This window comes from Typopeltis vanoorti, chromosome 22 (assembly GCF_054136105.1).
Source record: "Typopeltis vanoorti isolate ZY-2024b chromosome 22, IOZ_Tvanoo_1.0, whole genome shotgun sequence".
NCBI classification, from domain to species: domain Eukaryota; kingdom Metazoa; phylum Arthropoda; class Arachnida; order Uropygi; family Thelyphonidae; genus Typopeltis; species Typopeltis vanoorti.
Genome location: NC_143570.1, coordinates 993,593 through 1,012,620, shown reverse-complemented (window position 1 = coordinate 1,012,620; position 19,028 = coordinate 993,593). Strand labels below are relative to the sequence as shown.

Here is a 19,028-nt window from a genome sequence, read left to right as displayed (position 1 = left end):
ACTTGTCATTTTTTATTGTTTGTCATAAATTTTATACTTTGTGATGTGTAATGTGCCATATGCTAAATAATAAATAACTGCAGAAAAATATACATATCTTAACAGGAATGTAGACATTTGGGGTGACTGCTGTTCTATGAGCAAGTGAGTGTTGAGGTAGGGAAATTAGAGTTGTCACAATGGAAAGCAGCAGAGATGACTTTATGTGGGAAATGTGACTTCAGTGTTGAGAAGTTGCAAGGTTACAACACAAAGCACAGTGGAGACTGAGAAGAGCAATAATGGATATGAACTAATATGAATAGCCCATATCCATTACAATGTACTGCATTTTCTACATACAAATGCCTGGAGTACAGAAAATAAAGGGAATGAAGTCGTGGCCATGGCAGACTCATCCTATCCAAAAATTACTATTATCCATAAAATATAATTGATGGCAGGTGGAATTATGACAGATATATAAACATGGGCTGGACAGAATATTTCTTGAGATGATGCTACAGGTCAGTATATACTTAGAATGATGAGCAAGAAATGTTTGGGCAAAGATTTTATGGTTATGATAATTATAGGTTGGACAGAGAAAACTATGTATATTAATTTGATTTCTAGAATTTTGAGGGTGCAAATATCTTAGGCAGCATGCAGTGCAGGAAACATGAGGATTTAGAATTTTTGATTTGCTTGTGGCAAAAGAGCATTTGGTTCAGGTCAGGTGATGACTCTTGCAAAACGGGAAAAAGGATGTCATCCCAGTCATACTTGGAGAATAAGCAGGTCACTGCTAGTAAAGGTGATAAAGGCTAATAAAGGTGAGTAAGCAAGTGAGGTCTTAAAGAGAAAGGAACATATGTGGAATTATAGACAAGGCTGGTTCTTAAGAGTATAATGCACTTAGGAAACAGTTTGAAGCAATGCCATGAATTGAAAAAATATAAGGAAGAAACAAGCAGTAAGTATTTCTGTATGTATAACTAAAGTGAGAAGGATAGAGAGATTTATTATTATTATCCCAAAATCCCATGGAGTCAAAGACTCATCTAGGAGGTACACATAGCTCATTATACCGTGCCTTAAATACACTCAAATTCTCTGCAGACACCACACTATCAGGAAAGGCATTCCAATCATTTACAACTCTGCATGCAAAAAACCTGCACTGCACTCCCCTGCTCACACCCTTCTTAATACAGCTTTCAGGGATGACCTCTTTCTTCATGGAATTTAGTGGATTTCTATTGAAGAATGCAGCTGAATCAGCTGCATTCTTATTTCAAAATTTCTTTCTACATCTGTTAATGTTTCTAATCATGTTGCTATATTCTTATGCACAAGTATAATGCATTATGGGAAGAGCCACTACCCAGAAGTGATACCAAGGTACTTGTCTGTAAGGATATGTGCTTTGCATTATGGGATACTAAGGTAATTGATGTGAAGTCATTAGCCTCTATATACAAGCAGCCCAATAGTTTCTGCATTACTTCAACTTGGTATCACTTCTGGGTCTGGCTCCCATTGATGAGACCTCAATAAATGTCAAACCAGGTCAGGGTAGTGGCCCTTCCCATAATGCATAGCATTATGCTTCTCCATAAGGATATGTGCTTTTCATTATGGGATGCTAAGGCAATTGATGTGAGGTCATTAGCCTCTATATACAAGTAGCCAAGTCATGAAGTTACTTCATGCACAATTTGCTTACACTTGGATAAAGGATGAAATCAAGAATATAACTTCTTGGCATCTTTAATCTATACTTGTGCTATATCATTAATATATAAATTAAAGAGTAGTGTTCCTAGTACACAGCCCTGAGGCATTCCACTAGTCACCCTCATTTATATTGATTCCACTCCATCATATGCCATCCTCTGATGTCTATCAGTGATCCTCCTATTCATGCCACCAGCCTCATATCCATTCCCATTTGCTCCAACTTATGTAATAGTTTTTCATGCAGTATTCTGTCAAATGCCTTTGCAAAGTCCAGCAGTATTATGGTGCAGCCATTTCCTTTATCCAATTCTGCTGTCACCTTATTATAAAATGAGAATAAATTAATGAGACAGGATTAACCTTTTTACAAAATCATGCTGCCCCCTAGAGAGTATCATATTCTTATCCACCCATTCCTGAGATACTAATTGGTCAGCAATTTGCTGTTTCTGTCTTGGAGCATCCTTATGTAATGGAACTGTCTTACACTCTTTCCACTCTCTTGGAACCTACCAGAGCTGAGACTTAGATTAAACAACTTCATCAGAGGCACTGTCAGTTTACCTTCACATTCTCGTATCACATGCGTTGACATATTGTCCAGGCCTACTGCTGTATTCACATAGATATTTTTCAGTATGCTGAGTACCTCCAGTTCATCTACCTTAATGCTCACATCAGCCTCTGTGACCTCAGTAACTGCAAAGTTGCCACCTGGATGATATACCCTTGCAAAGTGATCACTCAGTGACTGAACTATTTCTTCTGCTTCTGTCACTTTCATGCCATCAACACTGAGTAAAGTTATCTTTCCATAATCATTCTTTCTCATACTTACTAGTTAGCAAAAAAAATTCTTTTGTATTTACTTTGGCCTACAAAGTTAATTTTCTCTCATAATCTGATTTAGCCTCCCTTACCATAGTTACCCTCCTTTGTCTGTGCTTTATACTGCTCATGGGCATACTGATTACGTTGTTGTTTATATTCCTTCCACAATACTTTCTTTCTTTCTTTCTTTTTTTTTTTTTTTAATTTTTTTTTGTCAGGGGACGGCAACAGCTCTAGCTAGCCAGTGGCATAGCTAGAGCTGTTGCCGCCCTGAGTTTGCCGCTCCTCTCAATACACACCAAAAATACTACAAAAAGTCAAAACGACGTATAGGGAAATAAATTAAAACATTATGTTTATTTTTGAAGTAAAACTTTAATTTCAACATTTTAAAATGTTATTTTTCTTGCTTTTCTGTTAGCAAAATCGTCGTTGACATTGGCGAAGTCTATTTCATAGTATGTAGGTAATTCTTAATCAAATTTTATTTAGAAAAACTCCTCTCACAACTAGCAACACTTACAGCAATTGTGAGAAAAATTCACAGTAGTATTACAATATTTGAAACTGAGTTCTCAAGACTGTATTTTATAATTAACTGCAAAAGTTCAAAAAGGTTCAAAGTGCCACCCCCCCCCCCCTAGCTATGCCAATCAATGCATGGAACTGCTTCAAGTTGTCTCCTACATTTGTCATATTCACTAGCTTTGTAGTTCTGCATAAAACCTTTCTTGACTGAAATTTCCACATGTTGAGCAACCTCCCAAAACAAAACTGCATGGTCAACTTCCCTGATCGGAGGTAGATGCTACTGCAGTACAGATAGATCTTCTGATTCTATTACCAGAGCCAACATTCTCAAACCCCTGGTTCCTTCAATCATGTGCTGTTTCAGGTTGCCATATACCCAACATTCGTCCTTTCAATCTATATCACAATTGTTGAAGTCTCTGACGATAATTGCTTGGCCTGCACTTGTGTTAATCTGCTGATATCAGCCACATTTTCTTCTGCACCCCTCCCCCCCAGATCTATAGCAGCAACTAACAAAAAAAATGTCCTATTGGCATCTATCTCACACCAGAGAGCCTCGAATGAACCATTTCTATCAGATCTTCAATCTTCCTTAACTTCTATTTTTGTTGGTTGAAGTTCTCAGCTATCATTAATAACACCCATCCTCCTATTTCTTTTATCTTCTCTGAAAATACAATATCCATTACATTCTATCCCTGTAACTACATCATTCTCTGACAACCAGGCCTTGCTGATGCCAATAATTTTTGGACAAGTTGAGCTGACCAATGCTAAAAACTCCTCTGCTTTATTTCTCATACTTCGGGCATTCATGTACATGCATTTCAACATCCCCTTAAGCTCAGAGTTACCTTCCATAATGTCATTACCTGCCCATTCAGATTCAAATCCTAAGAAACTGCATCCAGCGCTATAATCATTCTTGTACTCATACTTATCTATCCCTGGGGTGGCTAGACACATGCTTCATTGCCCCGCCCCCAATATCTCTTGCTTCCCTGGTTTTTCACTTCCAACCGCACCAAACAACACTTTCTACAAGCATCTAACTTGAAAACCATTTAGGTGCAGTCCATTAGGCATATACAAGTTCTTACGTCCATCAAATTCACTCCACACATCTGTGATGACTGGAAGCATACACTAGTTAAATGTCTTCCTTTTTAAACAGAGTGGGACATCATTGTTAAAAATGCTTTTCAATTTTCTGAATGCACTCCAGGTAAGTTGAACTCTTCTATTTATTTCTTTTTGGAGTCCAGAGTTTAGATCAATGAGATGACCTAAATATGTATATGAAGTGACTCTTCCCAAGAAACCGTTTTCTATTATTATGTTTCTGCTGTTTAATCATGCTTAATTACAAAATGATTAAACATGATTTTAGTTTTTTTCTCTGTTTATTTTTAGACCAACTTTACTGCTTTCATGATATAGGCTGATGGAAGTTATTTCACTTGGCTATACCTACCAATTATATATTTGGTTTAATCCTTTACCCAAGTGTAAACAAACAAATTTTTTGCCTGAAGTATTTTCAGGACTGGGCAAACTCATGGCAAAGGTGGTATAACTTCTATAGCTATGCATTAAGGGAGGGGTCACTACCCAGACCAATTTTGACCTTTATTGAGATCTTATCAGTGGGAGCCAGACCCAGAGGTGGTGATACTAAGGTGGAAGTAATGGAGAAGTCATATTTCCATATACGAGTTGCCAAAAGGTGTCACACCTTATTATTAAAATTCTCCGAATTAGAGATAAACTGATGGAAGTTTTTTCACTTGGCTATGCTACCAATTATATATTTGGTTTAATTCTTTATCCAAATGGAAGCAAACAAAGTTTGCGCCTGAAGTTTTTTCAGGACTGGGTAGTGACCCTTCCCTTAATGCATAACATTATATATGTCCACATGGAGATGTGCTTTGTATTATGGGATATTAAGGCAAGTGATGAGAAGTTATACTACCTTTGCCATGAGTTGCCCCAGTTCTGAAAATACTTCAGGTGCAAACTTTGTTTGCTTACACTTGGATAAAGGATTAAACATATATAATTCATGATATAGGTATTCTATCATTATATTAAGGTTGTCTGGAGTGTTTACAAAAATTATATCATCTGCATATCTTATGTGTGTTAAGTTTCTGTTATTAATTTTTATACCAAGGTTTGTCCAGTTTATATTATTAATATTTCTTGAAAGACTGCTGTAAAGATTTTGGGAGATAGAGAGTCTCCTTGTCAGACACCTTTTTCAATTGATATTTTATTGCTACTCGTGTGAAGTTGGATTGTTGCTGTTGTAGTGTGGTATATTTCCTGGAGGAGGTCCATATATTTTCCAGGAACTCTCTGATTCTGGAGTGCTTTGATTACTGCATTAGTTTTGATGGAACCAAATGCTTTTTCATAATCAATAAAGGCTAAACAGAGAGGCAATTGGTTTTCTTCTGCTTTTTCTATTATTTGTTTTACTTCATGAATATGATCAATTGTGTTAAAGCCTTTACAGAATCTTGTTTGTTCTGCAGGTTGATTTGAGTCTAGAAGAGAGGTTAATCTGTTTGTTATTACTTTTGTGATAATTTTGTATATATTAGAGAGAATACTAATTGGTCTGTAGTTCTTTATTTCTTCTGTGTCTCCTTTTTTTAAATAACAGCAACAGAGTAGCATTTTTCTAGTTTTTCTGGTATCTTTCCCTCTTGTAGACATCGATTTAGTAAGTTTGTGGCATGGTGAATTATATTATTTCCTCCCCATTTAATTAATTCTATATGAATTACATCTTCACCAGGACATTTTCATTTTTCATTTGCTTTAATGCTTGTTTTATTTCATCTGAGGTGAATGGGGAGATGAATTCTGTATGTGATGGGGAAAGAGTTATTTATATTTGATTTACCTATTGAAGGATCACTATAGAGTTATTTATAAAATTCTTCTAGTCTGCTTAGGATTTGTTCATTATTGTAGTTCCATTCTTATCTTTTATTGCAGTTGAAATTTGGCTTTTACCAACTGATAAATGTTTTCTTAGTATTTTCATATTTTTATTGATTCTTTTATTTTATAGTGTTATAAGATCTTATTTCATTTCTCATCTTTGCATAGTTCTGCATATTCTATTTTAGAAGTTATGTTTCTGTCTTGTTTCATATTTTGTCTCTTTTTAGTAGTTGTAAAGTTCCTCTGAAAGTTTATGGTCTTTTTGTTGTTTGTTGCTTTTGAATTCATTGGGTACCGAGATTATTACTTCCGTTAGGTTTTTGCTTATTTTATTTATGTCTTCTTCAAATATGCATATTAAAGTCTAGTTTTTGATTGAGTTTTTCTTCATAATCCTTTTTGTTTTCAATAGGTTTTAAGTCAAAACTTCTTGATTTTTTGTTGTTTAGCCATTTTATTCTTTCCAATTTGGAGTTCATTTTAATTTTGGGTCTCACCAGTCGGTGGTCACTTCCTGTTTTTACTCGATTTAGTACTGAGGTATCTTGGACTACTTCTTTATTTTTACACAGTACATAATCTATTTCATTTTTTATTTCTCTGCTTGGACTTCTCCATGTCCATTTCCTTTTGAGGGTTTTCTTAAAAAATGTATTCATAACATAAAGCTTGTTACTGATAGAGAATTCTGTAAGAGACATTCCTGAGTTGCTGCTTGTACCATATATGTATGGGTCCTATTGTATCTATTTGGTGAATAGGATGACCTACTTTGGCATTAAAATTGCCCACTACTATAGTAAAGTTTTGATTGCTATTTCTTTTTTTTTATCTAGAATGTGCTACAGTGAGTCATAAAATGCTTCTATCTCTTCATCAGTGTGGGATAAAGTGGGAGCATATATTTGGATGATCCTGATTTTAAGTTTAGAGTTTATTTTAAGTGTAATTTCTATTATTCTTTCATCTGTATAATTACATTCTTCTATAAGGTGTGTAATTGTTTTCTTAATTAGAAATCCCACCCTGTATTGTCCTTTAGTTTTCCCATAATAGTATAAATAGTCTTCATTTTTTAGTTTTATTAAATGTTCATCCTGCCTGCAAACTTCACTTAAACCTATGATGTCCCATTTAATATGTTTTAGTTCTTGCTGTAGGATGGTAAGGTCTTCCTCTTCTTTAAGCGTTCAACAATTAAATGTTCCTATATAGAGGAAAAGAGGTTTGCAATGATTACTATTATATTTATGATATGAACCATTTATTGCTTATTATTTGGAAAAGCTTCCCCAGTGCATTATGCTCTGTCCATAAATGGTTTCGATCAGAGTAACCATATAGTTGGGGTCACATCCAGTGTTTACCCATTATGGACATGGTTTTCATGGCCTTTCTTCCTTTCTTCTTGGCATTGTAGTATAGGGGCTGTGGCCTAATCTCCCATGCTCGCCACATAACGTCTTGGGAGATGTATTTTATTGCTTTCTGCCAGCTCTTTGCTCAGTATCAATCTCACCATGGCTCATTACAACACCATGTTTCCTGAGGTGGGGGGGGTCCACATGTAGGCATGATACTAAGACTTCCTGAGTATGCCCCTCTGGACTTCACCAAAACATTGGCACCGCCATCTATATTATCAGTTTCATCAGGGTTTTTGACCGTGTTGTAGGTTGCCAGTCCACCACAGAAATCCATCCCAGGCTTAACTGTGCTCAACATGTTACAAGCATAACTGATGGCTAATTAGCCAAGATCCTGGTAGGAGAACATAGCATACTCCTGAACAGGAGTATGCTAGGTGATCTCCCTGACAGTTTACACATTTAGCTTTCTTGGCCGAGCAAGATTAGTTATCTTGTTCTTTACTACTACTGGGCACAGGCGGAAGAGCTTCAACAAGCAGTTTAGGTATATCCATATTTTTGGCATTTGAAGCATATTAGTGGATTAAGGATGTTCAGTCGAACAGGACAATCGAGATACCTTGCTTTAACAGATGTTGGAGGCTTAGGAGCATCAAGTGTAAGGATGATGCTTTTGGTTGGAACCAGGTGATCATCCCTATGGATCATGATGTGCTTCATACCTTTCATTCCCTTATCTTTCAATCAGAACATATTTCCTCATCAGAGATATCTTGGAGGTTCCACTTTGAGATCATTCCTCTACATGAATTGAGTGTTTTATGTATAACTGTTGTAGGTATTCCACCCATTGATGTTGCTCTGAGTAGCTTTCCTGAATGTTGCTGACATAATGTTTCTGCAAAGACATCACCAGAATGAAGTTTCTTTACTATAGTGGGAGAATCTGCCAGCCCTTTTGAATGAAGAAGGGCGACATTTTCCCTATTGGCTTTTCACCTGTAGCATGGATGACTAGAAAAACTGGTATCACATTTTTTGTTTCTTGCTTCTGTTGTCAAAAGGTGTATCAATGGTATCTATACTTGGTTGGGGCTTTGTTAGGGCCCTTGAAACAGCTGAGGATGAAGGAGAGTTTGCAGTGGTGTGGGGAATCAAGGCCCTCATTTAAGTAAGGTTTATTTCAGTTATTAGTTCCCGGTGGATGTCTGAATCAGGAAAATGAAAACGATGATCTAACAATGGAAAAGAGGCATAAAAATTCCAGAAATCATCCCAGTTGGCACCATTGTGTTGTCATAGGGTATGAGGCTAAGATTGGTTGGGGGAGAGAATGATCTGTAGAAAATGGAACTTGAATAAGATTATGGTTAGAGTTGCCAAGAGGAGACTGGATATCCACATTTTATATGTAAGGAGATCCTAATCGTGTTTCCAGAACATTGGAAACACGATTAGGATTGTCTGGTATTCTGGTTGGTAAGTTAACTATTTGTGATAGATTGTGACTGTTGGCAAATGATTTGGCTTCTCTTCTGGCATGATTTGCAAAGTCAGAGAAGGGGAGCCAGTTTGTGTTATGGACAAGACGATGAAGTCTCCCAGGAAGACAATCTCACAATTTGGCTAATTAGATTGTTAAACTTTTTTGCAACATGCAGTCAAAAAGCACAGCATGGTTGTTAGAATTATGAGAGCGGTAAAGGCAGCAAATGAAGGTATAAGGTGAGGTAGGAAACTCTTGAACCAGAGCAGACTAAAAAGTAGGGATTCCAGGTGGTTCAATAGCCTTTTGCAAGGGGTATCTGATTTGACAAAAAGGACATATTCCATCATTTTTGCAGAATACATTATGCAAGATGTATCTGGGATAGTTTAGGTGGGCTGCAGTCATGGAAGATGCCAATTAGGTTCTGTTAGATATAGCAAAAAATTGGGTTTTGATGTCTCTAAGTGGTGTCATATATCATTAATGTTTGTGTTGATGCCTCGGATGTTGGTAAAATGAATGTGGAAGTGCTTTTTATTGGAAGGAGTTTTGGTGTTTTTTTTTTTTTTTTTTGTTATGTTTTACAGAAGATTTTTTTATGACCTGCTGATCTGCTGGATAGTTTCTACATCAGTTACATTCCTTATCAGGCTCCCTAAATTAGCTTCACCAGAAAAATAACTGAATATCACACTCGTTATTCATACCTTAATATCATTAATATGCTTGTTAAACAATAGCCCAAATACACAACCTTGTAGTATACCACTGTCACCCTCGTCCTCATAGACTTAGTATACTACCATACATTATTCTTATCTACTGGTCAGCCACTGTGTAAGATAAACTTCTGCCATGGATTTGAAAATAAGTGCTTGAAATCCATCTCTCTGAGTTTGTATAACAACTCCCAATGTAGATCCTGTCAAATTCCAGAAGTATCATGGTGTATCCACTCCTCTTATCTAACTCTGCTGTCACTATTCTATAACATAAGCAGATTGCTAAAGCAGGATTCACCTTAACAAGGCCATGCAGCTCTCTGTAGAGATCATAATGCTATATCCTCACCTTTGGATGCCATTCCTGACCATTTCCACCCTTCTACAATAGATTTATCTTGCTGTTTCCATTCATTAGGAATTTTGTGTGTGCTAAGACTCAAGTTGAACAATCAGGTCAGGGACAATGCTATCTGTTTTGCATCCTCCTTCAGCACCTCTGCTGATATCCCATCCAGTCCAATTGCTGTATTTGATTTTAAATACTTCTAAAATAGTTAAATACTTCTAACTCAACTAACTGCATTAGTTCTTTCTTCTAGTTCTTTCCCAGCATCCAGAGAGTGAATGGGTCTGCCTGGAATATATACCTCACTAAAGTGATCACTTCATAACTGAGCTATTTCTTATGTATCTGACATTTTTCTACATTCACTAAGGTTATTTTTCCATATTCATTCTTCCTTCCATTTGATACACAGTAACAAAATTCTTTCAGATTTCCTTTGGTCTGTTTGGCTACCTTCTTATTTTTTCTTCATCTTGGCTATCATTTCTACTAGCCTGCTCTTCACAGTACACTAGCATCTCAATCATTACTCTTCCCATGATATTGGATCCCACTATTTTCTTTTTATGCAGCTCTTGCTAAAAATTGCATGAGATTAATTCTCCAAACTATAGAGATGTAATTAGATATAGTTCCTTTAGGTGCTATTAGACTAACTCCCGTGCATTGCTGCTTCCTCCACCAAACAGTTTCTCATGCCAAGACACTGCCTCAACCTCACACTGTCTTCTCAGTTTATTATGATTACTTGTCTACTAATTCCACATATTCCCCTTCTTAGTCAAAGTTCTTACATGTATTGTCATCTCCCAAATTAAAACTGCATGATCACTCACCAACTGTTCGTGCGGTTAGCCGAGTGGTTATGCGCTTCACAACCATATGCCTGGGAAAAGAGTGTCCTGCGTTCAATTCTCATCGCTGACATGAGGAGCTAAGGATCTTTCTCAGACATAGCCAAGTTAGCTGGTCTTGGGCATGGACTGCAGGGTTTTTCTCCCCAGTTTATCTGGGGTTTTTCCTCCCGCAAAGCAGGTAAACTGGTCTTAAGAACACAACGCTTCACAGACATGGTTGAGCGTGGGAGTAATGACCCCCACCTCGTAGTGAGTTATGAAACTCAAAAATGGGAGGCCAAGGCTGTAGTGCCAAAGAAGAAGGCGAAGAAGATCACTCAACAACTAGAGGCATAATGATGAGCTCATTTATAAACAGATTCACAGACACTATTAACTGATCTGATGTTCTTGTACCATGTATCCCTTCCCTCACATTGCTTAAGGTAGTTACAGAGATACATTATTATATCTCTGAATAATTCTATAAATTGATTTTCCTATTTCTTGCATGCTTTCTCTACTCTTCAGCTGAAATCACCTATGAACTGCATAGACATAAATTTTATGATTACTTGTATCCATAAGATTTATCTGCCTATGCAGTTCACAATCCTCCTCAGATGATCCTGATCTGTAGCAGCACCCATTTGTGTATTTTTGCACGTTAACCTGTCTCACACCAAACAGTTTCTCCAACCTATTGCATGTATTGATTATACTACCACACTACTAACTGGAGATTTCTACTCTAGTTGGATTTAATTCCTCTGCAATCATTAATGGAACTATATAGTTCATAGGTGTAATTGCCGCACACTTAGGGAGGGAAAACTTCACACCACATGTTCCACACTGTTTGTGTGATGAGGAAAAACTCTGATGATTGGATGCTTGCAAACATTTTATTCAAGCATCATTATTATGGAGGACAAGAATTGGTGCTTCCACAATCCTGAGACCAAAAGAAAGTTTACAATGGCAATCATCAATCTCATCAAAAGGGTTTTGTTTCTAAAAATTGCATTCAAAGAAATTTAAAACCATGCTAATTATTCCCTTCGATAGCAACAGGGTAATCCAAAAGGTCACTTAAGGATCAAAACTAGATAACTTACAAGGAGATCCCCAAAGAGCTTGAAAGAATACAGAGAACTGACCAAGGCATCTAACTTTAAGTCCAATCCCCACCTTCTCTGGTACATTTTGTTATTAGGTGTCTTGGATATCAACTAAGGAGGCTGGCAATTCGGGACTTAGCCAAACAAACTATATCCTGTATTGGCTTAAACCGTTTGCAAGCACCTAAAAAAAAAAGTCAAGTTTATATTTCCTGCAGTGAGGTTCAGTAGGTTTTTTCGATAATTCTGCATAAGGTTGCCAAGTGGTCAGGTAGATCTGACTAACCATAGCTGTGGTGACAGATATATTTCTTCTATTCATCAAGGTAGACATTAGCAGCTTTCCCAGTTTGTCCATAACAAGTTACAAGAACAAGGGCCTTGTATACACCTAAAAGAAGAACAGGAGGCAGTTGAGATCCATAGGAGAATGGATAAGGATAGCTAACTTCATATGAAATCTAAAAGCAGTGAAGAGATTATATTTCTTTAAAGCTTGGCTATTTTTTCTGAGGTGTCCCAGGGTGAGATGTTATAGGAATAGGATTACTATAATCTGTAGAAAGTTTTTTCACTTCGTTACAAATTAAATTAAGCTTAGTAAGAAATTATATTCATGTTTATTCCTTTATCCATGTGTAATAAGCAAACAAAGTTTGTTGTGAACTATCTTCATGATTGGGCTACTTGTATATAGAGCAGTGGATCTTAATCTTTTTAGTGATCCCCCCCCCCCTTGAATTTAAAAATAAATTCTCGCACCCCACCCCTTGAAAAATGTGTTTCTATTTCTTTATTTAGAAAATTACATCTATTGCAAAATAATTTATTTATTGAAAAATAAACACATACATTTACATATACATACAAAACAATATCTCAGTTTTTAATGGCTATGTTGTTGTTGTTTATTCATAATAATACTTTTGAAGCGAGGCTCCTTTTTTTGAAAGAGCCACGCATAAATCATCACTTACATTTAAGTGATTTCTGGCTTTTGTTTTTATGTTCAAAAGTGATGAAAATCCTATTTCAAACAGGTAGGTGGTGGCAAATGATAAAAGTGTCTGCAATGCTGCTTTTGCCAGCTGTGGATAAGGTTCTAACTGTGTACACCAGATTGTTCTAAGTCCAGTTTTTCAAATTCCATTTGAATACATGCATTGGCTCGTATTTCAATAAGATCGTCTTTTATTAAATAGCTGTCATCCATCGAATCTGGGTCAAAATTTAGAAACTTCTCTTGTACCCCTGGAAATGCTTTCTGGCACCCCCAGGGGTGCACACGCCCCAGGTTAAGAACCACTGATATAGAGGTTGAATGGTTATATCAACTCAAATTAAATCAAATTTATTAAATCATCACTGTACCTTACAAATTAAATTAAAACATAATTTCTCTCGTCATAACATGAGAAATCTTTATATGTTTTTTTTTTTTTTTTTTTTTTTTCATTTGAAGGTGAGTTAGCCGATCTCATATGGAGGTAACAGGGTTTTTCCTTCCTGGGAATTCAGGTTTTTCATCCCTCATACAGGCAAATTGGCCTTGAGAACACATGCAATTTACAGACAAAAAATACTAGTGGTGGTGGGTAGTAGATGGCTCTGGTGTAGGTGATGATGGTAGTAGTGATGGTGGATCTTAATCCACCAATGGTGGATTATGAGTCTCTGGATTCCTTAGAAGTGTCACGTAATAATAATAATCTTTTTGCTACTTGTATATGAGAATTAATGACTTTTACATTAATTCAACCTTGGATCTCTTTCGGGTCTGGCTCCCACTGAGGTGGTTTTCCACAAATGTGAGCTGCTGAAGTGGTCTTAATCACTGCATTCTATTAGATGTTGCCTATGATATAGCTTCTACTAACATGGTTTATCAGGTTCTTCAATGGATGCTTTACCCTGGAAGATGAACAGTTCTGCGTAACAGGGTTTGCCTGTCACTTAGTAGAACCACTGCTGAGTGATTCTGCCAAGTGATGGAATAGTGATCTTTGAGTGATCAAGAGTTAATGGGTTAAAATGATCCTTCAGGTCACTCACTGATGTTAGAGTGATCAGAGGGATCACCTAGATTTTTGGAGATGACCCTTTACTCATACAAAGGTTGAAACTAGTCTGTATAGAAACTGGGCCTTTTAAAATACTCTGTATAGAAACTAACTAGAGGAAAGTCCATGGCTGCATCCTCTATCTTTTTATATATGGTGCTTTCTAAGTGAAGTAACAAGCATGGATGGCAAAACCGAAAAGATTAGTGAAACTGGGAGGGGAATTTTTAAGTTAAGGTGTCATAGGGGGATAATGATGAATAAAGAAGTGATATCAAAATTAACATGATATCACTCCTGCTTAAAACTATTAAACCTGTGTTTGGTTATTAACTGGACTGCTTTCCTTTCATTAAACCCAAAGATGAGCTTAAATCAGCAACAATAAATTCTTGTTTCATAATGAAATGTCATACCAGGCTGAGGTACCACCTGGTAAAACATAGTTCCCTGCTGTTTTTGTCAGGGATCCTGGATAATCGTTGAAAAGTCTGTTAGTGGAACAGTGGCATAGCTGGGGGGGGGGGCAATCTTCCCCGGGCGGCACTCTGAACCTTACCCTATACATCGTTTTGACTTTTTGTAGTATTTTTGGTGTGTATTGAGATGGGTGGCAAAAGCTATAGCAACGCCTCTGTAGTGGAATGAACTTGATGTCAGCAGAAATAAAGATGGACACTATGAATGTGAGAAGTATCACTGGAAAAAGAAGTGGAACTTTCAAAAAAGAATTACAGAAGTGTTATGCCCATATAATTTGTGTTAGTGAAAGTAAGAAGACTAAAATGAGATACTGTTAAATAATAAGTATAAGATGTTCTATTCTGGAGAAAATAATTTGGGAAAAGAAGGAGCATTCGTAGTAGTGAACACTAAACAATGCAGCCTGGCTGGCTGAGTAGTTAGCATATCTGCTCTCCAACCAGCAGGTCACGGGTTCAAATCCCGCTGCAGGCATGCATGGATAAAAATGAAAAAAAAAAAAATTATCCTCAATCCATCTACAATACAAATGTACTAATGTTTATAATTAACCTTTCATGAGTGGGAACAACATTATATATAAGTGAGAGAGAGAGAGAGATAAGACCCTTCTGTGGAACCATAGGCACAAATAAGTGACTGTCTAATTTTTTTAATTTTACCAATTTGTCCAGATTACTTTGCTTGAAGATGCTTACCTTTCCTCTCAAATGACTCAGAAGAAATTCACTTGGAGAGAAGACACAAAAAGTAAGAAAGTCTCATCGATGTCAGCAGAACTAAAGATAGGTCTGCTGACATCGATACTTCTCACATTCATAGTGTTCACTATGAATGTGAGAAGTATCACTGGAAAAAGATTATTGTTTATTGATATCTTCCAGCTGGTTCATGGTACAAGAGCATAGAGGGAAGTTGAGATACAAAGTGATCATTTAGTTTTGAACAGGATAAAATTTAATATCATACTGAAAAGAAAAGTGCGGAAGAAAGTTTCAAAAGAGTCCAGAAGCTTTCAGAGGTGAACTGTATACTCAAATATTATCCAAGAAAAAATGAGTTTGAAAACCAAACCAAACCTTGGAGACTCGGTGGTAGAAGCTGAAGAAAATATTGACTGATTCATACAAAAAGACATGATGAAATTGTGGTGACTTACTGAGACATAAAAATAGGGGGTCATAAGCAAGTATTCAAGTTCCACAAATTGTGGAACCCTGCTTATAAGTATATAGTACTTATAGTCATTCTTTCTTCTACTAGATAGTCAAGAAATTATGGGTATATAATGAGGATCGGTATTTATGTTTTGTAGATATGCAAAAAGCATATGAAATAGTGCTAGGGGAAAATTGATTGATATGATGATTGAAGCAGTTAAACTGTTGAGCAGTAGTAAATATCTTTCATATGGTAAAACAAGGGGAAAGAACAAAGAGGCTATCTCCGAAAGTTTCAAACAGAAGTAGTTTTTTTTTTTTTCTTCATGGAAGTTTGGTGGACCATGGAATGCATTGTCCAACAGGATAGTGACAGCATAAACAGTGAACAAGTTTAAAGAATGGTGGTTGAAGCTCAGGTCAAGGTTTAATAGAGTAAAAATAGCACAAAGAATTAAGCATGTTTAATGGTTCCAATGCCGGCCTGGTTGGCGTATCCACTCTCCAGCCAAAAAGCCACGGGTTCGAATCCTGCAGTGGGCATGGATGTTTGTGATTGTCTGTAGAAATATAAGTGGTGGTGGCAGACGATAGATGGTGTTGGTGTAGTTGCGGTTAGTAGTTGGCGGATTGAGTGGTAGAGACAGAGAGAGAGATGTAGAGTAGGTATCTTCCCTTGATGAGTCTTTGGACTCCCTGGAGGTGTCACGTAATAATAATTTCATTTCTGTGGCTGAGACATCATTGGGGATACAATATGAAAATTGTAATAATGCACAAAAAATAAAAAATAAAATAAATAAAAATAAGTGGAAGTGATTTGACTCTAAGCCTAAAGTTCCAAGAGGCATAATCTCTGTGGGTGTTAGTGGGAAATCTAAGAATTGTTGTTTCTTGAATCTTAAGAAGTTTTGCATAACATATTAAGATATTTTTTTTTTTTTTTATCTGCTACTGATTTTTTTTAAAAAAATCTGTCATATATATATTTACTATGGTGAAGCACCATAATCTCTATTTGATGTAATGCAACAAGTATACAGTGTAAATGGAACATTACACAGAGCAATATATAGTCTAACTTAAGTTGTAAATCACCCATGAGAAATGTAGCAAGACAGGAAGGTAACAATACAAAATCAGGGATAAGAGGTAAGATAACTGCATTCTCAATAAGGAATGTAGAGAACAAGTGATATACTTCAGCTGTTTCAAGCACAATTTTTATAGTAAATTAAATTTGCTGGCCTGGTTGGCTGAGTGGTTAGCGTATCTGCTCTCCAGCCAAAAGGTGTGGGTTTGAATCTCACTGTGGGCATGGATGTTTGTGATTGTCTGTGAAAATACTAGTCATGGCATTGGTGTAGTTGCAGCTTGTTAGTTGGTGGATTAATTGGCAGAGATAGAGTTGTAGAGTAGGTGCCCTCCCTCGATGAGCCTTTGGACTCCCTGGAGGTGTCACATAAAAATAACAATAATAATAAAAATAGTGAAAGAGAAACTTAGAAAAAAATAAGCTGGGTCAAGGCCGAATACAAGCTGCAGGATCAGATCTTCACTTTAAGACCAACAGTTAAGAAATCATGGGAAAATAACACAACTGGTCCTGTAGTACAGACCAACTGAATACATTTGTATAGAATAAGAAAGAAATTAGCCAAAACACTAAACTAGCAATATAGAAGACAGTGTTCAAACCAATTTCACTTAAGGATCTGAGAGTTCGGTTAGAAGTAAAACAGACTAGAGACCACAGATATGCGAGTTCTGAGAAAAAGGGAGTGAACAGATGCCATCAGTGGCAGAATCATATTAAAAATGAAGATATTAAGATGGAACTTGACATTGTAGCATTTAAGAATGTGTCAGCAGAGCTAATTTAAGTTGGTATGGTCACTTAAACAGAAAGGTTAGGAAGGCATTTGATGCCATCCTTGCATCAAATACTTGTCTAACCTTTCTGTTAAAAAAAAGATGTAGAGAAAAAAGACAAAGGAAGCCCAAGATCGTGGACTGATGCAGTAAGGATTGACAAAATTGTAGTCTTGACAGATAGCATACTAATTTGAAGGAAAATTGGTGAGAGGAAGTTATTATTATTATTATTCGTGACACCTCTAAGGAATCCAAAGACTCATCACGGGAGGACACCCATTGTACAACCCCCCCCCCAAGTATGGAATTGCTCCAAGCTGTTTGTTGTTTACCACAAGCTTTGTAATTCCACATGTATAGTGCTACTTAACTAAAACCTGCATTCTTAGCCTCCTCCCAGGTCAAGACTAGATGATTACTCTCCCTATCTCTCATATTTATTATCTCTCAGTAGGGGCATAAATTAATAAATAATAGTTTGTTACTGCTATAACATATTATCACCATTTTATAAATTCCTACAATAAAAATATTCTGCTTTTGGTTATTTACTGTATTTTTTTTTTTTTAACTAAGCATATCCTTTCAACATTTTTATATTCTTCCAACATATTTATTTACTGTTTCTAATTTGAGCTATTTTCATTTTTAACATTAATTTCTTATGTGACTGCCTGGTCGATAAAACTTCATTACATGAGTTAAGCGAATTACTTAGATGATTATTTGAGAGGTTATTTCTTGCTACGAAAGTACCTCTCATTTTACCCAAATGTTTAGATATAATAGTTTCAGAAATCAGATACTGCCACTGAGAAACCCTGAACTTTTTTTATAAAAACAAAATTGGAAATTTTTTGCAAGATGACCTCCTAAAGACACTTGTGATTAATTAGATTCAATGGACTGTACTGAATCCACACTCGACTGCACCAAGGTAGAAACCATTTACCTTTAAAATAGTTTAGAAATATGCATTCCACTGTCCTCCCCAAACTAACCGTTTGTGGAGGGCAGTGTCGTTTGAAATTCTCCCCCCCCCCCATAAACATAGCAAAATATCCCGAACTTGAAGCGCAGATAATATGCACAATTTAAGTTCTCCGATTATTCCAATATAGAAACACGGAATAAATCAGTAAAGAAGTCGAATTTATCAGAAGTCAATGAATTAATTGAAATGTATCTAAAATTACCCTTTTCAAACTTTTGTTCATCAGAAACTTTCTCAAAACCAAAAAATGTCTCTCTTTTTGATCTTTGAGTTTGTTCATTATAGTGTGCATCATTCGGACGATCTGCTATTTCACTAGATAGCAACCTTTTAAATATTGCGCCTATACGAGATTTATAACATGCAGATGGCCGAAGCTCAAAATGAATAGTTTTCCAACACAATGCCATTGATATGGATCTTGTCATTCAAACACGAACTACAAGGAAGTTTCCCCATTTATCATTAACAGCATGCTTGACCTTCACATGGCGGATACGGAAGTCCAATAACATTCTTAGGTG

General features: G+C 36.4%; 1 protein-coding gene across 2 annotated transcripts in view; it reads right to left on the bottom strand.

The window, feature by feature from the left end:
* Positions 1-19,000, bottom strand: part of Coq5 (ubiquinone biosynthesis protein COQ3, mitochondrial) — a 97,937-nt gene extending 78,937 nt beyond the window's left edge. The window contains exon 1 of one of the 2 annotated variants that reach the window (XM_090412217.1): positions 18,707-19,000. In XM_090412217.1, the coding sequence (XP_090268343.1) occupies positions 18,707-18,932 (226 nt within the window). In that variant the 5' untranslated portion in view covers positions 18,933-19,000. The remainder of the gene's footprint in view (positions 1-18,706) is intronic. The other variant, XM_090412216.1, reaches the window with a different exon arrangement.
* Positions 19,001-19,028: the final 28 nt, after the last annotated feature.